Below are 17,780 nucleotides of genomic sequence, written 5' to 3'. Positions count from 1 at the left end.
CTCATGAAGTATTTGGTCAATAAGATGAGGGCAGGGAGAAACTTGGGCAAAGACATAACCTGAGGTGGATTATGTTTTAACAGAACCATTGGCTGCTGTGTGAAAGTAGTCTAAGAGGTTGTGTAGACACAGTACAAGAAGACCAACCACGAAGGAGGCAATTGTAGTGTCAACAGGCAAAGCTACTGAATAAGAACCATAGCAGGAAGGAGATGAGAGGTGATGGAATATATCTCAGATGAAACTTTATTCCATAATAAGATTGTAGTAAAACTCAAAGCTAAATAATACTGATGAAGTATGATGATTGTATCAGTAAATGACAGATGTCACCTAAGCACCTCAGACACCATTTAAGCAACAATAGAGGGGCCGGTGCTGTGGTGCAGTGGGTTAATAATGCCCTGGCCTGAAGCGCTGGATCCCATATGGGTGCCGGTTCGAGACCTGGCTGCTCCACTTCCCATCCAGCTCTCTGCTATGGCCTGGGAAAGCAATAGAAGGTGGTCCAAGTCCTTGGGCCCCTGCACCTGTGTGGGAGACCTGGAAGAAGCTCCTGGCTCCTGGCTTTGGATCAGCACAGCTCCAGCTATTGCGGCCAACTGGGGAGTGAACCATTGGATGGAAGACCTCCCTCTCTCTCTCTTTGCCTCTCCTCTCTCTGTGTAACTCTTTCAAATAAATAAATAAATCTTAAAACAACAACAACAACAATAGAGCCTTTAACACACAACATATCCACAGGTGCAAAACTACTATTTTCATTCTTTAGACTAATAATTATTATTAAACTATTACTGGAAACCTAAATATGTAAAATGCATTTGTCTTTTCCGTGAAGAATCTGTGAGAGGAGATTGAAAAAACTTCAAAGAATGTACATCTAAGCTGTTGATATTTCAAAACACTTTGAGATATTTTTTAGTAAATTTGAAATAGATTGAGATTTAAATGTGTGATTCTATTGTTTAAAAAGCCAACTATGGGGATCGGCACTGTAGCGCAGTAAGTTAATCTTCCGCCTGTGGCGCTGGCATCCCGTATGGGCACCGGTTCTAGTTCCGGCTGCTCCACTTCCAATCTAGCTCTCTGTTATGGCCTGGGAAAACAGTAGAAGATGGCCCAAGTCCTTGGGCCCCTGCACGCACGTGGGAGACCAGGAAGAAGCGCCTGGCTCCTGGCTTCGGATGGGTGGAGCTCTAGCTGTTGTGGCCATTTGGGGAGTGAAGCAACGGAAGGAAGACCTTTCTGTCTCTCCCTCTGTCTGTAACTCTACCTCTCAAATAAATACACAAATAAATCTTAAAAGAAAAAAGCCAACTATGTATGTCTCTTTAAAAAGAACACTGGGGCCAGCACTGTGGTGTAGCAGTTAAAGCATCTCCTATGGGTGCCCGTTTGTGTCCTGGCTGTTTCACTTCCAATCCATCTCCCTGCTAATGGCCTGGGAAAAGCAGTGGAGGATGGCTCAAGTGTTTGGGCCCCTGCCCCCAAACGGAGGACCTGGAAGAAGCTCTAGGTTCCTGCCTTCAGCTTGTTTCAGTCCCAGCTATTGAGGCTATCTGGGGAGTGAACCAGTAGATGGAAGATTCTGTCTATCTCCTTCTCTTACTCTTTCAAATAAGTAAATAAATCTTAAAAAAGAGAACAACAGAACATCAACAATATTTAGTTTGATTTCACGGATTGAGCCCAGTCACACACTCTTGCTGGATACATGAAACTGAGCCAGTTATCCAGAAATTAGCAGGAAGAATTTGGCAACAACAAACACAATGTCTCAAAATGGTGCTCATATTAATAGAAGTGGTTCCTTAGGATCAAACCTCAGAGCTAATTTACTCTTATAGGAGACAAAATTCTAACAAGACACTTACTATGACTTAGCAGTCTTTGGCATAGTAAAGATAAAATGGAAATAAATGGGCTGTTAGCGATAGTCTTAGTGACCGCAGCGAAAGGAAGCAGTTATGTAATGTGAGGGAAGAAAAATATGTCTGTCTATCCATTCATGCAAAAGCTTGAGAAACTCAGAAACTCCAACACTCTAGAATTGTCTTGACTCATCCACTCTACACTTTCCAAAAACATTGCCATATAACTGCCCAGGTCACTTTTCAAGGATCTTCATTAAGATCCAAACATTTTTTAATGATTCAGATATATTCAATATATGTGTTTTTAAAAGACAATGGTATATCTAATATATTTTAGAAAGATTTGGGGAAGGACCAGCACTGTGGCGTAGCAGGTAAAGCTGCTGCCTGCAGTGCTGGCATCCCATATGGGCGCTGGTTCAAGTCCTGGCTGCTCCACTTCCAATCCAGCTCCCTGCTATGGCCTGGGAAAGCAGTAGAAGATGGCCCAAGTCCTTGAGCCCCTGCACCCATGTGGGAGACCCGGAAGAGCGCCTGGCTCCTGGCTTTGGACTCGCACAGCTCTGGCTCTTGCAGCCATCTGGGGAGTGAACCAGTGGACAGAGGACCTCTCTCTCTCTCTTTCTCTCTCTCTCTCCTCTCTGTGTAACTCTGACTTTCAAGTAAATAAATAAATCTTAAAAAAAAAAAAAAGAAAGATTTGGGGAAACAAAGTTTAAATGGTTTTGGAATTGGGGAACTTCAACTTCATTAATATAAAAGAAATTCAGTTCATTTTGGTAGTTCATTTCTTGATAACACTAAATAATAACTTTTTCAAGGTTGTGACCTGTAAAATTCATACTATGTATTCTAACAAAAAGTGAAAATTGCTGAGTTCCCACAGGCAGTTATGTCTATCAACATGACTAAAAACAAAGCTTTCTGTCTGGTGATGACTGCATCGTGCGTGCAGTCCCGGGAGTGTGCACAGTGACAGCCTGAGGAGGAGCTCACAAGTGTGTTCACTGTGGGAAGGATGAGACGGTCAGTGACCTTGCTGCTTTAGGCTCTGCAAATGTTGTGGCTCACCTCCAGCATCCCACTCTGTCATTAGGAAGAACACGGCTGCTTGCACTCTCCAGTCATCAGTAACCAAGCCACATATGTCTGCCATCTTTGTTACAAAGTCCTCATGGCAGTTTTCACTGTGATCTCTCATACAGCATGTTGGGTGGGAGGGATACAGGTCTGTTGATCCTAAAAGTGATGACAAAAACTGATAATTACCTTCAATTAATTTTACTTCTTCAAGGAATTATTTTTTGGCTACACATTTGGGGCATTTCAGTGAAAATAACCAACAAAGTATGATTGGCAATGGTTCTTTGGTTAAGGTCAATGGGATCTCAGGGAGACCATCCAGGACTACTGGGGGCTCATATGAGCCTGCTGAAATTATGTCAAATTGTATGAATACACATTTTTCCAGGAAAATGAGCCAATACATTCACCCTACTTTTACAGTGTGATACCAGCCTCTATAATTTAAAAAAGATTAAAAACCACTGTTGTCAGTGATAAGTATAGGCAGAATTCAGAATATGTCCCATCAATTTCTGAGAACAGAAATTTCTGGCAGAATACACCTATTCCATAGCTCTTCCCTTTCTCTAACCCATCTGGTCAATATTATCCAGGTGGTCTAGGACTTAAATTCAGTTTGGTACAATGGGTAAACTGTAGGCATTGTAAAAAGACTTCATGGATTCAGATCTGACTTGGCCACTAACAGCTTGATGAGTTCAGGTAAATTAACACTCAATGCTCGGTTTCCTTATCTGAAATCCGGGGACCATGATGATGCCCGCCTCATAGGGATGAAATGAGCATTGAGGAGCTCATTCGAGTGCTACAAGGGTCCCAGAACCTGACTCTAATAATCTCATCAGTGATACCGCTGATGAGGTTTAATGAATTCCTAATAAAATCCTTAATTTTGAATGTCTACTTTTTATAATATAGATTATAGCTAGTGATCTTTGCATGGCAGTGAAAATCATCACATTTTAAACTCCCTTTTGTCAATGCTTGTCAACATTCAAACTTTGGCTACTTACATTGTGACACCTTGTATGTGAATTTGTTTTGCTGAAATTTTTATATGTAAGCATTACACATTGTTTGTTTCTTTTTAACTCTGTAAACAAATCTAAGCTGTTCATTAAACCTGTTAAAACATGATACCAGTTTTTGGGCCACGATATAAAATTGAAAAAGTATTTGAATAAAAATAACAAGTTTATTGGGTTTATATAGAAAGGAAATATAAAATGTATGTAAAGTTGCCTGGCTTGTTCTTCTTTCTTCAGAAGGGTAAGAATCCTAAGCAAATAGACAAATGTGTTTGAAACATTGCTCTTTTCTTCCACAGCTCTTGTAGTGAGATTTCTGACCAAACGCTTCATCTGGGAATACGACCCCACCCTCGGTAGGTCCAATTTTGTTTCCTCCACAAAGTTTGTGATACAAAGAAAGGATGAGGTTTTTTGCTGCAACATGTTTATACCTCTTGTGGATGTTTTGAAAGAGGTTTATCAAATTATGCAGAATCCCTGAAAGACAACAGATATCTGTCTCATGCTCTCATGCTTAGAACTCTGCAGACTTGGGGGCTGGCACTGTAGTACAGCAGATTAAGCCGTGGTCTGCAGTGCCAGTATCCCATATGGTTTGAGTCTGGCTACTCCAGTTCTGATCCAGCTCCCTGTTAATGCTCCTGGGAAAGCAGCAAAGGATGGCACTAGCACTTGGGCCCCTGCACCCACATGGGAGACCCGGAAGAAGCTCCTGGACCCTGGCTCCTACTTGGCCAAGCCCCGGCTGTTGTGGCCATTTGGGGAGCGAGCCAGCAAATGAAAAAGATCTCTCTGTCTGTCCTCTCTCTCTGTGTAACACTGCCTTTCAAATAAATAAATAAATCGTAAAAGGAAACAGAACTCTGCAGGATTTTAATGCATGCATGAGGAAGTGAGGTCAAACCCGAGACAAGAATGAAGCGGATATAATGTGATGCCCACACATTAGAAATATGCAGGGTCATTCTTTTTTAATGAAATATCTCTTTATTTCTAGTAACTTTTTTTGTCTCAAGGTGTTTCATTCCCCTAATGTTAGTAAAATTACATCAGCTTTCTTTTAGTGTTTGAACACATTATTTGTCCTTTTATTTTTAACCTTTCTTTATAAGTTTTATAGAAAACTTTTATTTAATAAATATAAATTTCAAAAGTACAACTTTTGGATTATAGCAGTTCTCCTCCCCCCCCCATAACCACCCTCCCACCTGCAAACCATCCCATCTCTTACACACTCTCCCATCCCATTCTTCATTAAGATTCATTTTTAATTATCTTTACATACAGAAGATCAACTTAGTATATACTAAGTAAAGATTTCAACAGACTGCACCCACAGACACACAAAATATAAAGTACTGAGTAGTAGTTTTACTGTTAGTTCACATACTACAACACATTAAGGACAGAGATCCTACATGGGGAGCAAGTGCACAGTGACTCCTGTTGTTGATTTAACAATTGACACTCTTGTTTATGATGTCAGTAATCACCCAAGGCTCTTGTCATGAGCTGCCAAGGCTATGGAAGGCTCTTGAGTTCACAAACTCTGACCCTATTTAGACAAGGCCATAATTAAAGTGGAAGTTCTCTCCTCCATTCAGAGAAAGGTGTGCAGAGTCATTCTAATTGAAGAAAGGATAACGGACATGGCAAGCTTAGTGTGGAATGAAATGGCATGCTGAGGAGAGTGTGACAGTGAAAAAAATCTGAAAAATGGTTGTGGGAAAGTGTAAGACTGGATCTCTATTTCTCCCCTTTTTATCAGCAATGAATCTGACTCGTCTGTTTAAAGAAAATATGGGGTGGGCATTTGGTGTAGTGGTTAAGATGCCCTTCAGATGCTGGTATCTTCCATGTTGGTGTGCCTAACTTTGCTCCTGATTCCAGCTTCCTGCTGATGTGCACCCTGGGAGGCAGCAAGTAGTTGGGTCCAGCCATTGAGGTGGCAGACCAGGACTGAATTTTGTGCTCCTGTATTCAGCCTGGCCCAGCCTCAGCTACTGTAGGCATTTGGGGGTGAACCAGTGGATGGGAGATCTCTCTCTCTCTCTCTCTCTCTCTCATTCTGTGTGTGTGTGTGTGTGTGTGTGTGTGTCTGGCTTTCAAATGAATGAAAAGAAATAAGTGAAAGTTAAAAATCATAAAGCAAAATGTGATGTCTGTAGATCTTGAAAGCAGCAATCAGGGCTGGTTGTGGTGCAGCAGGTTAAACCAGCACCTGTGATGCTGCCATCCAATTTGGGTACCAGATGAGCCCTGGCTGCTCCAGCTCTGATCCAGCTTCCTGCTAATGCACCTGAGAAAGCAATGGAAGGTGACCCAAGTACTTGGGTCCCTGCCATCCATGTGGGAGACCTGGATGGAGTTTCAGACTCCTGGCTTCAGCCTGGCCCAGTGGCCCCTGACATTTGGGGAGTGAACCAACAGATGGAAGATCTCTGTCTCTCCCTCTATCTGTAAAATAAACAAATAATTTTATTTAAATTAAAAAAAACTCTGCCTTTAAAATAAACAAATAATTTTTAAAAAGGCATGAAGTACGAAGTGTGGGCAAAGACCATTCACTTTCTTTGTAGATTGTTGTTGTTATTTTCACTTCAAAATTACATATGCTCAGTTTACAAGAAAGCTTTCTTTTCCCATTGTCCCTTTTTGTTGTTTAAATTCGTTTATTTGAAACATTTATTAAACATCTCCTGTGCACTAGCCGTATCTTTCAGTCCTGAGGATAAAGCAGTAGCAGAAAGAGAAAACTTCATTTTTTGAGCTTAAGGAAGCAAAGGGAAGAGTAAACAAATAAATATGTCGGAGAGTGATAAGTGCTGTGAAAGAACACCCAACAATGAGGGAGATAAAACTAACATCACAGTTTGTTTATTGAATATTTAACTGTTTAATATGCCTAGAATTTATTTTAATGAGAAACACAAAGTGAAGACCCATGTTTTTTCCAAAATCATTCACCAATTTTCCTCCTTTAGTAAATATCCCTACCTTTCCCCACTACTTCCAGTGTGGTTATTGTATATTAAATCATTCACACCAGGGCACAGTTCTGGATCTGTTTTTCACATCAAACCCCAGTAGCACACTCTTGATACTAGCATGTTCTGTAGAACATTCAGGTATTCAGTAGGGGAAGAAAATCTTACTTTTTTACAGACTTATCTTGGCTACTCTCTTCGGCGGCTTTTTCCAGGTTAATTTTAGAAACTCTGTCATAACATGACATGATTTGGATTGGAATTGCACTAAAATGATGAAGTACTTCAAGAAGACTCACATCTTTATGACATTAAGTCCTTTAATCTAGGAGAATAGCATGCCTCTGGTAACTATTCCTCTCTGGTTTTAAATAGTTTTTTCATCAAAAAAAAATTAACATATCTTTTTTTAAATAGCCACTTTAAGTTTAAATGATATATTTGAATCTAAAAATGTAATTTTAAAAAAGTTCTCCTTGTCTATTATTTCTCCCACCTAAGTGAACACTTATTCTCTTTTTGTTTTAAAAAAGGATTTATTTATTTATTTATTTGAAAGGCAGAGTTACAGAGAGGCAGGGGCAGAGAGAAAGAGAGAGGTCTTCCATCTGCTGGTTCACTGCCCAAATGGCAGCAATGGCCAGAGCTGGGCTAATCCGAAGCCAGGAGCCAGGAGCTTCTTCCAGGTCTCCCACATGGGTGCAGGGGCTGAAGGACCTGGGCCATCTTCTGCTGCTTTCCTAGGCCATAGCAGAGAGCTGGATTGAAAAAAGGAGCAGCCTGGACTCAAACCAGTGCCCACATGGGAGGCCAGCACTGCAGGCAGCAGCTTTACCTGCTATGCCACAGCACTGGCCCCCATCTCCTCTTACACTTTATTACTGAACCTTCAAAGAGATTATTGGAGAATCTTAATGATTTATGGGAGTTGAAAAATACTAATTTTATTCATGGTTATATTTGTATATCTGAATGAAAGATGAAGCTTATAAAATAATCCTACAAATTATTAAATTTTCATTTATTTTGTTTTGAAAAGCAGACAGAGATCTCCCATCTGCTAGTTCATTCCCCTAAAATGCACTCAAAAGTCAGGAGCTGGGAACTCAATCCAGGTCCCCCTCGTGGGCGGCAGCGACCCAAATACTTGAAGCATCATCACCTGTGGCTTCCCGGGATGTGCATTAGCAGCAGCCTGGAGCAGGGAGCAGAGCTGGGACTGCAACTCAGGAACTCAGACACAGGATGTGGGTGTCCCAAACAGCTTGTTAACCGCTACACCAAATGCCCACTCCTTAATGTCACGAAGCTATTGAATTGTCTCTGAATGTACTCCAGTAACTATTGTTACTATTTTTAATTAGCCTTAGGTGAACCATTTTCCCTTTTGCTTTATTCTTTCTGAAAAACAACTGCTGTCAATGGAAACCAGCTTGCGTCAGTCACAGGTAATGCAGGCTCCTGTCACCAAGAACAGTGACAGTTGATTGAATGACCTTGTACAGTAGGGCACAAAGAGGATCTCGGGTGCTAAGCAACAAGAACTTTCCTCAGACTGCAGGCGTTAACAGATGTATGACTCACTCTCAGGTTAGGGTTGCATTAGCTCTCATGCTGGAGACTGGATTTGCATGTGTGTGTGTGCATGCTAATGTTCTAACCTAGAGTAGTTCCTAGTCCATTTGATTCAAAAGAAATAGCATGTCCTGGGATTAACTTCACATTTCCCTAGGGAAGACAGGATCCTTTGTGGAATAAAGGACTTTAACTGCAGCTATCAAAACTACCACTAATGGAGGGCTACACTAAAAGGCAAACTATCTTTGTGAAAAAAACCATCTTGAGTTCTGAATTCAGTGCATTTGTCAGAATCATGAAGCTATGCTTTCAAACTAGAACAGAATCCTTGCTCTCTGAGAAGCCACAAACTGTGAACAGCATTGGGCATCCTAACAGAACTGGAAGAGTTACTGCTTTGAAATAATTCTAAGTAAAAACACTGGCTACTGTAGGAGCACATGATGTCCATGGCTTTAGGCTTCAGGAACAGTCTTTGTTTTTTCTTTTATGTTAGTTGTTATGTAGAGAGGCTATCACAAGAATTTCAAGGAGAAAAGCAAACAAGGGCTCAGGGGGAGGCAGCAAGGGAGAGGGAAACCTTAATCTGCACGCAAACATCAATGTCACAAAACCAGGAATTTTTTAACCTCCACATGTTTTAAAGGATACAATCTAAGTAAAAATAAAATTTAATCTTTTTCATTGATTAGTTTTAGTTTTTCTGGAATTTTCAGTGCAGATCAGTGAAATCTTTGTTAGGGACTAGCTTTGGTCTAGGAACAGCATTTGAAAACCACCACTGAAGCCCACAAGGTTTGGGACTTGGACGCTGTAACTGGGACAAAACTCTAAGGGTGTTGACAGCAATGTTCTGGCTGTGGAACAACAGGATCCAGGTTCTGATTAGGTCCCAACCAAGAAATGAGTGTGACCTCCACGTGTCTTATTGTCCAATTAAAATGTTGGTCATTGCACAAAATATAGACAAAGGTGTATTTCACATGCTGCTGTGTGTGTGTGTGCATGTGTGCCTGTGAATGTGTGTGTGTGTGCGTATGCATGTGTGTTGGGGGCCATGGAACAAGAAAAGAAAAACTGCATTCAGTTCCCGCCACTACTCCCTCTGGTACATCAGATGCACCATTTGAATGTAAAAGCCCAGTCAGGGGTGAAAGTGGAATCAGGCACACTTACTAGACCCACAGGTGGGCACACTCACTAGACCCACAGGCGCTCTGAGTCTGTGATTGATTTTCTTTTACTTGCTGTATTGCTTCCTCTCTTGGAAAGGCTCATATAAAAACAGAAAGACACATCCTGAACAAATGTTCTCAACTAGATACTGAAGCAGAAGTGCTTAGCCAACTCATAGAAATATTTAATATAAGCCCTGCAAGGAACTTGGAGATCATCACTTGACAAATAAGGAAACAAGTCCAAAGAAGTAAATGTATCCAAGATTATATGGCTAGTTTTTGCTTAGGCCAGCAGTAGAACTCATGTCAGTCCAATCTGTACTCTAGCATAAATCACCATTACTAACTACAGTTGTACAGTGCCAACCTCATGTCCACACTAATGGGCTTAAATTTGCAAAAAAGCTAAATTAGTGAAAGGATTAACCAGTCCCAACATCTCTTTGAGAATCAAATCTTTTAGAGTCTTAAAAAAAAAAAACACACTTCCACTTATAAAAGTATTACCGAATGCAGGTTTTAAAAATCATGTATCTCTTACATTAAGTGACATTTAAATATATTTTTAATATGCCTAATTCTATTTTGAAACTATTATTTGTCTTACAGTATGCAACACTGTGGTTCCTTTGAAAATATATCCTAAACAATCACTCCATATCCTTAAAAAAAAGACTCAAATGATTATTTTCCATTAACATATACAAAGTTAAAAGTATGTCCACTACCCAAACACAAACACATTTTGTGTTTTGAATGCACATTATAGTTTATTCTCTCCACAAAAACAAAATGAAACAAGACACAGCTTAGTACATTTTGAAGAATTATCTCCAGAAAAGCTAGCACAGAGATGTACAACATTTACTTCTTTGGCCAATCCTTCCACTGTTTTATATGTGGAGAGAAAAAAAATGGGGGTTTCTAATGAGAGAGTTGAAAGAAAAAGGGGCTTGAAGTGATATGAAACCAGTATTCCTCTCAGATGAAATCACTGTGCCCACCCACTGCTGTGTCTGAGGCAGACATTCCCTCATTTCCTGCATTTCCTCCTTTTCCTTTCAGTTAACAAACAGCTGAAGAATCACACAACTGCATACAATTTTCATTATACTCTATTTCCCTCCTACTGTGGCCTTCTGTGGTTGAAATACTATTCATCATGGAAGCAACAGAGAAAAATGTCCTGGTCTCTTCGACAAGTTTTGGTGCAAAGAGATGGAATAGAGCCCAGAGCACTGTTTCCAGGCTCCAAGGCTGATGCCAGTCTCTTCAGAGGGAACTCAGCACAAAGGACACCAAAGAACAGATCCAAAAGGTCACGGTCCTACAGCATGTGGGATGTAGTCTCGCCTGCTCCTCCTTGAGCTGGGCCACTGAAGATGGAAAAAAAGAAAAAGAAAGAAAAAAGGAAATCATTGAGAGAACACTTAGGCACACATAGTTGCGGTAATGGGCATTTTAGAGCACTTAATCACACAAAAATATATTCTCCCATTTAACCTACGAGAGTAGGGGGATGAGGTATTCAAGAACTGAGGTTCCCTATACACGCCACATTCTAGGAGAATGGCAATAATGCAAAAGACACTTACTCAAATACACCGAGCATAATCTGAGTTTGCAATTTTGCTTTTTCGAAAATACTTCAGCACTGAGCCATGCCTGAGGCAGTGATCATGGTACAGTATTGATTGCAGGTAGAAACTACATGGTGATACTGAGTCAAATTTTCTTTCTGCATTTTGTATTTTGGATAAGAGAGTACTAAATGGCCTTCCAAAAGCTTACAGAGATTTGTATTATGGGAAAACCATGCATGGATTTCAAAATGTTTTTGCACCATGACAAACTTTTAACTCTATTTCCCATAAACGTTTTGAAGTACAGCAAAGTAACTCTCAACTGCTCAAAAAAAAAAAAAAAAGACTGCAAAATCGTCGATTAAGTGAAAGAAACATGAGGTAAAGGGCCAGCTTTGTGGCCTAGTGGGTTAGACAACCACCTGAGATGCCGGTATCCAATACAGGAGCCAATTCAAGTCCCAGCAGCTCCACTTCAGATCTGCCTTCCTGCTTAACGGCCAGGAAAGCACCTGGAGGAAGCTCCTGTCTCCTGGCTTCAGCCTGGCTGAACCCGGCCATTGCAGCCATTTGGGAGTGAACTAGCAGATGAAGAACTGTCTCTGTCTTTCCTTCTCTCTCTCTGTAAATCTGCCTCTCAATTAAATAAATAAATCATTTTTAAAAAAGATAGGGTCATTCTAGTGCAAAAACAATTGAAATTCATGTATAGTTTTTAAAAAAAGAAACATAGAAAAGAAGTTCATACAAACACTGGCTTACAGGCTACGCTCCAGGAGGCAGAAACTTCTAGGTTTATTTTGTTGGTAAGTTAGTGATGTGAGTCATTTAGGTACAAAGAACTGACTTAATGATAGCACCAGGCAAGACCCTTTTGTTCTTCCACTTTATTTTTCCCTTAGAATTCTGACACCCTTGCACTCCTGTTTCCCATAAGTATATAATGTAATGTGTCTGGTGAATATAGAGTTCAACAGCCTCAACTCCAAAGCCAGTTTTTCTGGAATCAAATCTCATCTCTACCTCTTGACACTGTGTGAACTTGGGCAAGTTATTTAACATTGCATGTTTCAGTTTCCTCTGTAAAATGGAGGTAATAGTAACATATGCTTCATGAGATGTTTCTGAGGATTAAATGAGTTAGCATAAGTAAAGCAGTTAGAATAACTGATGTCCAAATAGTAAGCAGTAGGTGCTAGCTGTTACATGTATTTTGGAAAAATAGTGGTTTGCTGCATGTGTGTATATTTTAAATGTATATGATTTTTTTGTGCTACAGATCTATTTCTGATATTTATAACTGAATGTGATATTTTAAAATCCATGCATGTTGCTACATATACCACTAGTTTTCTGAGTTACAGTCTCTAATATGCCACAATGAAATTATCTTCCCAGAGATAAACATCTTAAGATGCCTGCAATATGAACTCCTGCTAATATCACCATGAAAAACAAATCAGTGGTTCTCAAACTTTAGTGCACATCTTAATCACCGAGAGGGTTTAATTTTAAGGATCAAATTAAATCCTGCAGGTATTTACTTTTTTTGTCTTCTTTATTTGCTCACTTTCCCAGAATCAACCTACCGACACCAAGCAACCATCGATGATGAAGTGGTTTCCATGGAGATCCTAGATACTGCTGGTCAGGTGAATAAAGGGTTCAACTAAAATATTCTCTGGATCAAATGAAAAAGAGACATGCAAACTATGAACAAAATGAAGGCTCTAGACTACAACCAACTTTTGCATCCCTAAAAGTTTTTTCTCTAATTACCCTTTAGGCATAAACATATTTGTAACAGCTTGTGTATGCATCCTTAGGTAATCTCCCCAGTGTTTCAAGAAGGTTTTGAAAATACTATAATATTCCTGTATCATCTAGGTTACAGTTTCTCATCTATACTTTCTGGCACAGCAAGATATTAGTTGGTTTCCATGGTAAAATATATTTTGAAATGCTCAAATAAAACTGATCAGATGTCTTTACTGAAAGAATTCTCAGAGCCTCTAATATGCTTATATGTTTGGGGGATCTTGTATAGAGAGATTTACTATGCAAAGCTACTTCAAAAAGTTAATGAAAAACAGAATTAAATGGTAAATTTACATTTATGCAAAACAAATTTTAAAATTCAAGCACAATACACAATTTCCATGAACTTTTTAAAGACTCTCTGTATATTGTATCCCAAACTTCCATAACCTTATAAAAGTTTGTTTCTTTGTGTGTTTGTTTCAGAATAATTTATTTTAGAACTCTCTTGTGTAAAACATATTTTGTGAATTTCTTTTGGGTCCGTCAGTTCTGAGATTTCAAAGGGCTCACAGACAGGGCAAGTTCCCAGATATAGTCATCACCTATGAAATAATAGGAATCTGAAGGTTTCCACGGTACTTTATCAGTGAACTATGACATCAAGAGAATTTGAATTAAAGAATTGAATCCAAAAATGTGATCTTGAAATGAATTATTCCTTTCCATTACCTTCTCCTTATACTTTGACCAAACACATATGCTCCGGGCACCAAACATAAGAGAGTGGCAGCTCAGAAATAAAAAGGGAATTTGAAAGTTTGTGGAAAATGGAATTAAAGATAAATTTACTTTGGTGCAAAAGAATTTTGGAATCCATGTATAATTTGTTCATAATGTAAATTTTCCCAGAACTTGTTGGAGACCCCTCACACGTGCCCCTACAGTTATTAGATCCTTTGAAAGCAATGTGTTTTCAAGTCACATATGCTACCTACCCATGAAGGAGTGATCACTCCCTTTGAGAATCCCTTCAAATGAGTTTCTGTCATTGCTGATACTGTATGACACCTTTGAGGTGTGGGGATAGAAAGCAAACATGCAAACAGCCAGAATCCTGGTTTAAGTTGCACTCCATACAACTTGTTACTGTTTTTCTGTCTCTGGCCCCCAAATGGCTATAACCTGAGAAGAGAGGAAATTCAAGCAAGCAAACAATAAAGAGCATCTTGCTAAAGTTTGGCTCTAATTCTGATACCTAAAAGGTGGAGCAAGGAGTAATGATTTCTTACTAATGTGTTAGTTCCTTAATCTGGTCAAAATATCAGAGACAAAGTTCTCAGCTAAGAGAACTTCCTTTATTATTCTTGTGATCATGGATTTAATGATATGGCAAGAAAAAGTTAAAAGCAGAAACTTAGTGTATGAAATTAGAAACTTTTCAGTTTTCTGAAATATCTTGATATGAATAAGTAAAATTCCTATTCCAAACTGAAGGAGAAAGTAACTTTGTACCAGCATCTGAACAAATCACTTTAATGATACTGGATGCAAAGAACAGTAATTAAAAGATGATTACTAGCATTAGCCAAGTCTACACATTGTGATAACCTCCAGATCTTCTGACTCCTGTTTGTCTTTGCCAACAGGAAGATGTCGTTCAGAGGGAAGGACACATGAGATGGGGGGAAGGCTTTGTGCTGGTCTATGACATTACTGACCGAGGAAGCTTTGAAGAAGTACTGCCACTCAAAAACATCCTCGATGAGGTCAAAAAGCCCAAGAATGTGACTCTCATCTTGGTTGGTAACAAAGCTGACTTGGACCACTCTAGACAGGTCAGTACAGAAGAAGGGGAAAAGCTGGCCACGGAATTGGCATGTGCTTTCTATGAGTGCTCTGCTTGCACCGGAGAAGGGAATATAACCGAGATATTCTACGAGTTGTGTCGGGAGGTGCGTCGCCGGAGGATGGTGCAGGGCAAGACGAGGAGACGCAGCTCCACCACGCACGTCAAGCAAGCCATCAACAAGATGCTCACCAAAATTAGTAGTTAGGCTGCTGTGTGCTTGCCCCAGCCCTGCTTAGGTGGGCCAGGTCAGTGGAAACCCTCTGTTGCCCTTTTCTTTCCTTTTCTTTCCAAAAACAAAACAAAAATATCCCATTCCTTGTTTTGACACTGGGAAATGCCTGGGCTTCACATCACACCTTGCCTTCCATAGAGCGTTTATGCAACTTCAAAGCTGACAATGTCTCCCTCTCCTGTTTGATATGGTACACTCTAATGTAGTTCGAACATGTAACCACCACAAATTCTGAAATGGGTGGATTCATATTAAGCAATTTTTAGGCACCTTCACCTGCTTAAATAGGTTGAAGTCTTTTCACAAGCATTTTTAAACTCCATTTCCTGTCAGACTACAGATGATCATCTTAAAAATCTAAGATGGCAGACAAACACAGAAAGCGTAGCTGAGCTATTGAAACAGGAAACAGAGCTCTAGTTTCTATTTAAAGATAGGATTTTCTGAATTCTCTTACGTCATTTAGTTTTGCTTTAACTGTTTTGCTCTTAGGTTTTAATATGTCATCGCTAAGATTTTCCACTATTACTAGAGAGTCCATTTAACTTGAGTTGATTCTCTCAATGATCACTACTCCATATTCTTCTTCCTTGCCTCAGTCAAGGCACTAATTGTAATAGAGGCATGAAGACCCATAACTCAGGTTCTTCTATGCCTTTGCTCACCAAGCCCAGAGTGATGTAAAAACATTAGAAATTTTTTCATCAAGCTCTGACTTTATTGAATGCAGGTAAAAAATTTAGAATTAGGGATGTTTGAATCGTTACTCACTCTGTTGATAATCTTAGCAGAAAGACATGTGGGAAAAAAAAGTTAACAACTATACATCTGTTGGGAAGCCCAATATCTTTGCCAGACATAGTCAGAAAAATTAGCCTCTGATTCCTTAAGTTGACCATATGAATTCCTTTAATATTTTGGATAAATTACTTCACTTAAGAGAATTCAGAAAACAATGGATGATTAAAGATCATTGTACCTGAGTATATATATTTGAAACAGATTCTTGTATTGTGGAAGTATGGGATATAACTGACAAAACTTTGTGATTCCTTTCTCCCTATTATGCCCCCACATATCAAGATTTGGGCACTTTATTTTAGAATAAAATATATATCTTTTACATATGTATTTATAAGTGCATAGGTATATGTATAAAATTTGTAAGTGTGGAAGCTTTAATTCACCAATGTATTTGGACAACTTGGTGTAACTGACTTTATTTTATGTGATTATAATAAAAAAGTATAATTTTCAAATTCTGCTACATTTGTGCAGTCTTTTTTGTGAAAACATAGAAAGAGAAACTTAAGAGGACAGTTGAATTGTAGAGTTAAGAATTAAACTAAAAATTAGTTCCTGTTGATAACAATTATTATTTTTGAAAGATTAGGTGCTATTTTAGATGTTTTATATATTATCTCATCAAATCTTCACAATAAATCTATAAAAGAGTAGTGCCATGATCATAACTTAGAGATACACATATGAGCCGCCATGGTGGGGGTAATAATTTAGACAAGTATGCACAGCTATTCAGTTGGTGGAACCAGGATTTGAACCCAAAGGTCAGAGTCAGACTCTAGACTCCACACTATTATCTATTGTGTAGTTTTTATCCTGAACTGTAGAGATGAAGACATAGAAATAGATAATTCAGGGAAGATTTGCTTCCTTTGTTATTTCATTCATTGATTACCTGAACAACTTAGTCTATTTGTTGGTATCTGATTTGAATATTAATATATTAAAATTATTCAACAAAGGATGATAGTAAAAATATTCCAGACAAAGAAAATAACATGAAATCAAAATATGGAGACATGAAACATGATGGTAAATTGTGATAATTCAAAGGAATTTAGAGGGCCACACCTATTATTTTTAGGGAAAAAAATGAAAGATTAGCAAAAAGAAATAATTCAGAGAGAGAATAAATGAGTAAAAAGTACGATAAAATTGTCCAAAATTTATACTCATGCAGACAACTACCTATTAAAGGACCAAGTTAGTAAACTCAGCTGTGATCCATTTTCAGGGATGTCCACTTAAACAACGTAGGAGGAACAAAAACAGAAAAAATATTCTTGAAATTCTATCACCTTCTCTAATCAACTCTATTTCACACTCTCTTATATATACTTGGAAATATAGTTCAGCTAGTTCATATTAAAAGCAAGCCCTAAAGCAACATAGTGAAATAACTGGGAGTCAATCATGAGTCAGAAACTAAAAAAGTGAAATACACAGTGACCAGCATTAGCAACTCCCTTAGACATATAATGCCAATTTAGACTTGTTAAAAATCATAGAACCACTAGCATAAATTCCAACTGGTAATTAGAGAAGAACGTGAGATTGCACAAAAATGAATTCGTTTTTCTACTTATGCCCCTGGCATCTCCATAAATGAAGGTTATAAATGAATTAACACTATCAGTTCTTTGGAAGCTGAGTTTCATTTTCATTAATGCCAATGAAGCAAGATTAACTTTGTAAAGAGTAGGGGTAGGATTTTATTTTCAGTATTAAACATATAGCTTTAATCTGGCCTGGATGGAATAACAGGAACCAGATTAACTCACATATTTAAAAAAAAAAAAAAAAGACGCAACCAG

At 38.8% G+C, this 17,780-nt stretch overlaps 1 protein-coding gene across 4 annotated transcripts in view; it reads left to right on the top strand.

Annotated features, from left to right (window-relative positions):
* RERG (RAS like estrogen regulated growth inhibitor) overlaps positions 1-16,421 on the top strand; it is a 135,796-nt gene extending 119,375 nt beyond the window's left edge. For 2 of the 4 annotated variants that reach the window (XM_008259585.4, XM_008259586.4), the window contains exons 3-5: positions 4,291-4,347; positions 12,899-12,972; positions 14,728-16,421. In XM_008259585.4, the coding sequence (XP_008257807.1) occupies positions 4,291-4,347; positions 12,899-12,972; positions 14,728-15,135 (539 nt within the window). In that variant the 3' untranslated portion in view covers positions 15,136-16,421. The remainder of the gene's footprint in view (positions 1-4,290; positions 4,348-12,898; positions 12,973-14,727) is intronic. The other 2 variants (XM_017343363.3, XM_070049423.1) reach the window with 1 other exon arrangement.
* Positions 16,422-17,780: the final 1,359 nt, after the last annotated feature.

The sequence above is a fragment of the Oryctolagus cuniculus genome, chromosome 9 (genome assembly GCF_964237555.1).
Source record: "Oryctolagus cuniculus chromosome 9, mOryCun1.1, whole genome shotgun sequence".
Lineage (NCBI taxonomy): Eukaryota > Metazoa > Chordata > Mammalia > Lagomorpha > Leporidae > Oryctolagus > Oryctolagus cuniculus.
This window is presented reverse-complemented; position numbering and strand designations above follow the sequence as displayed.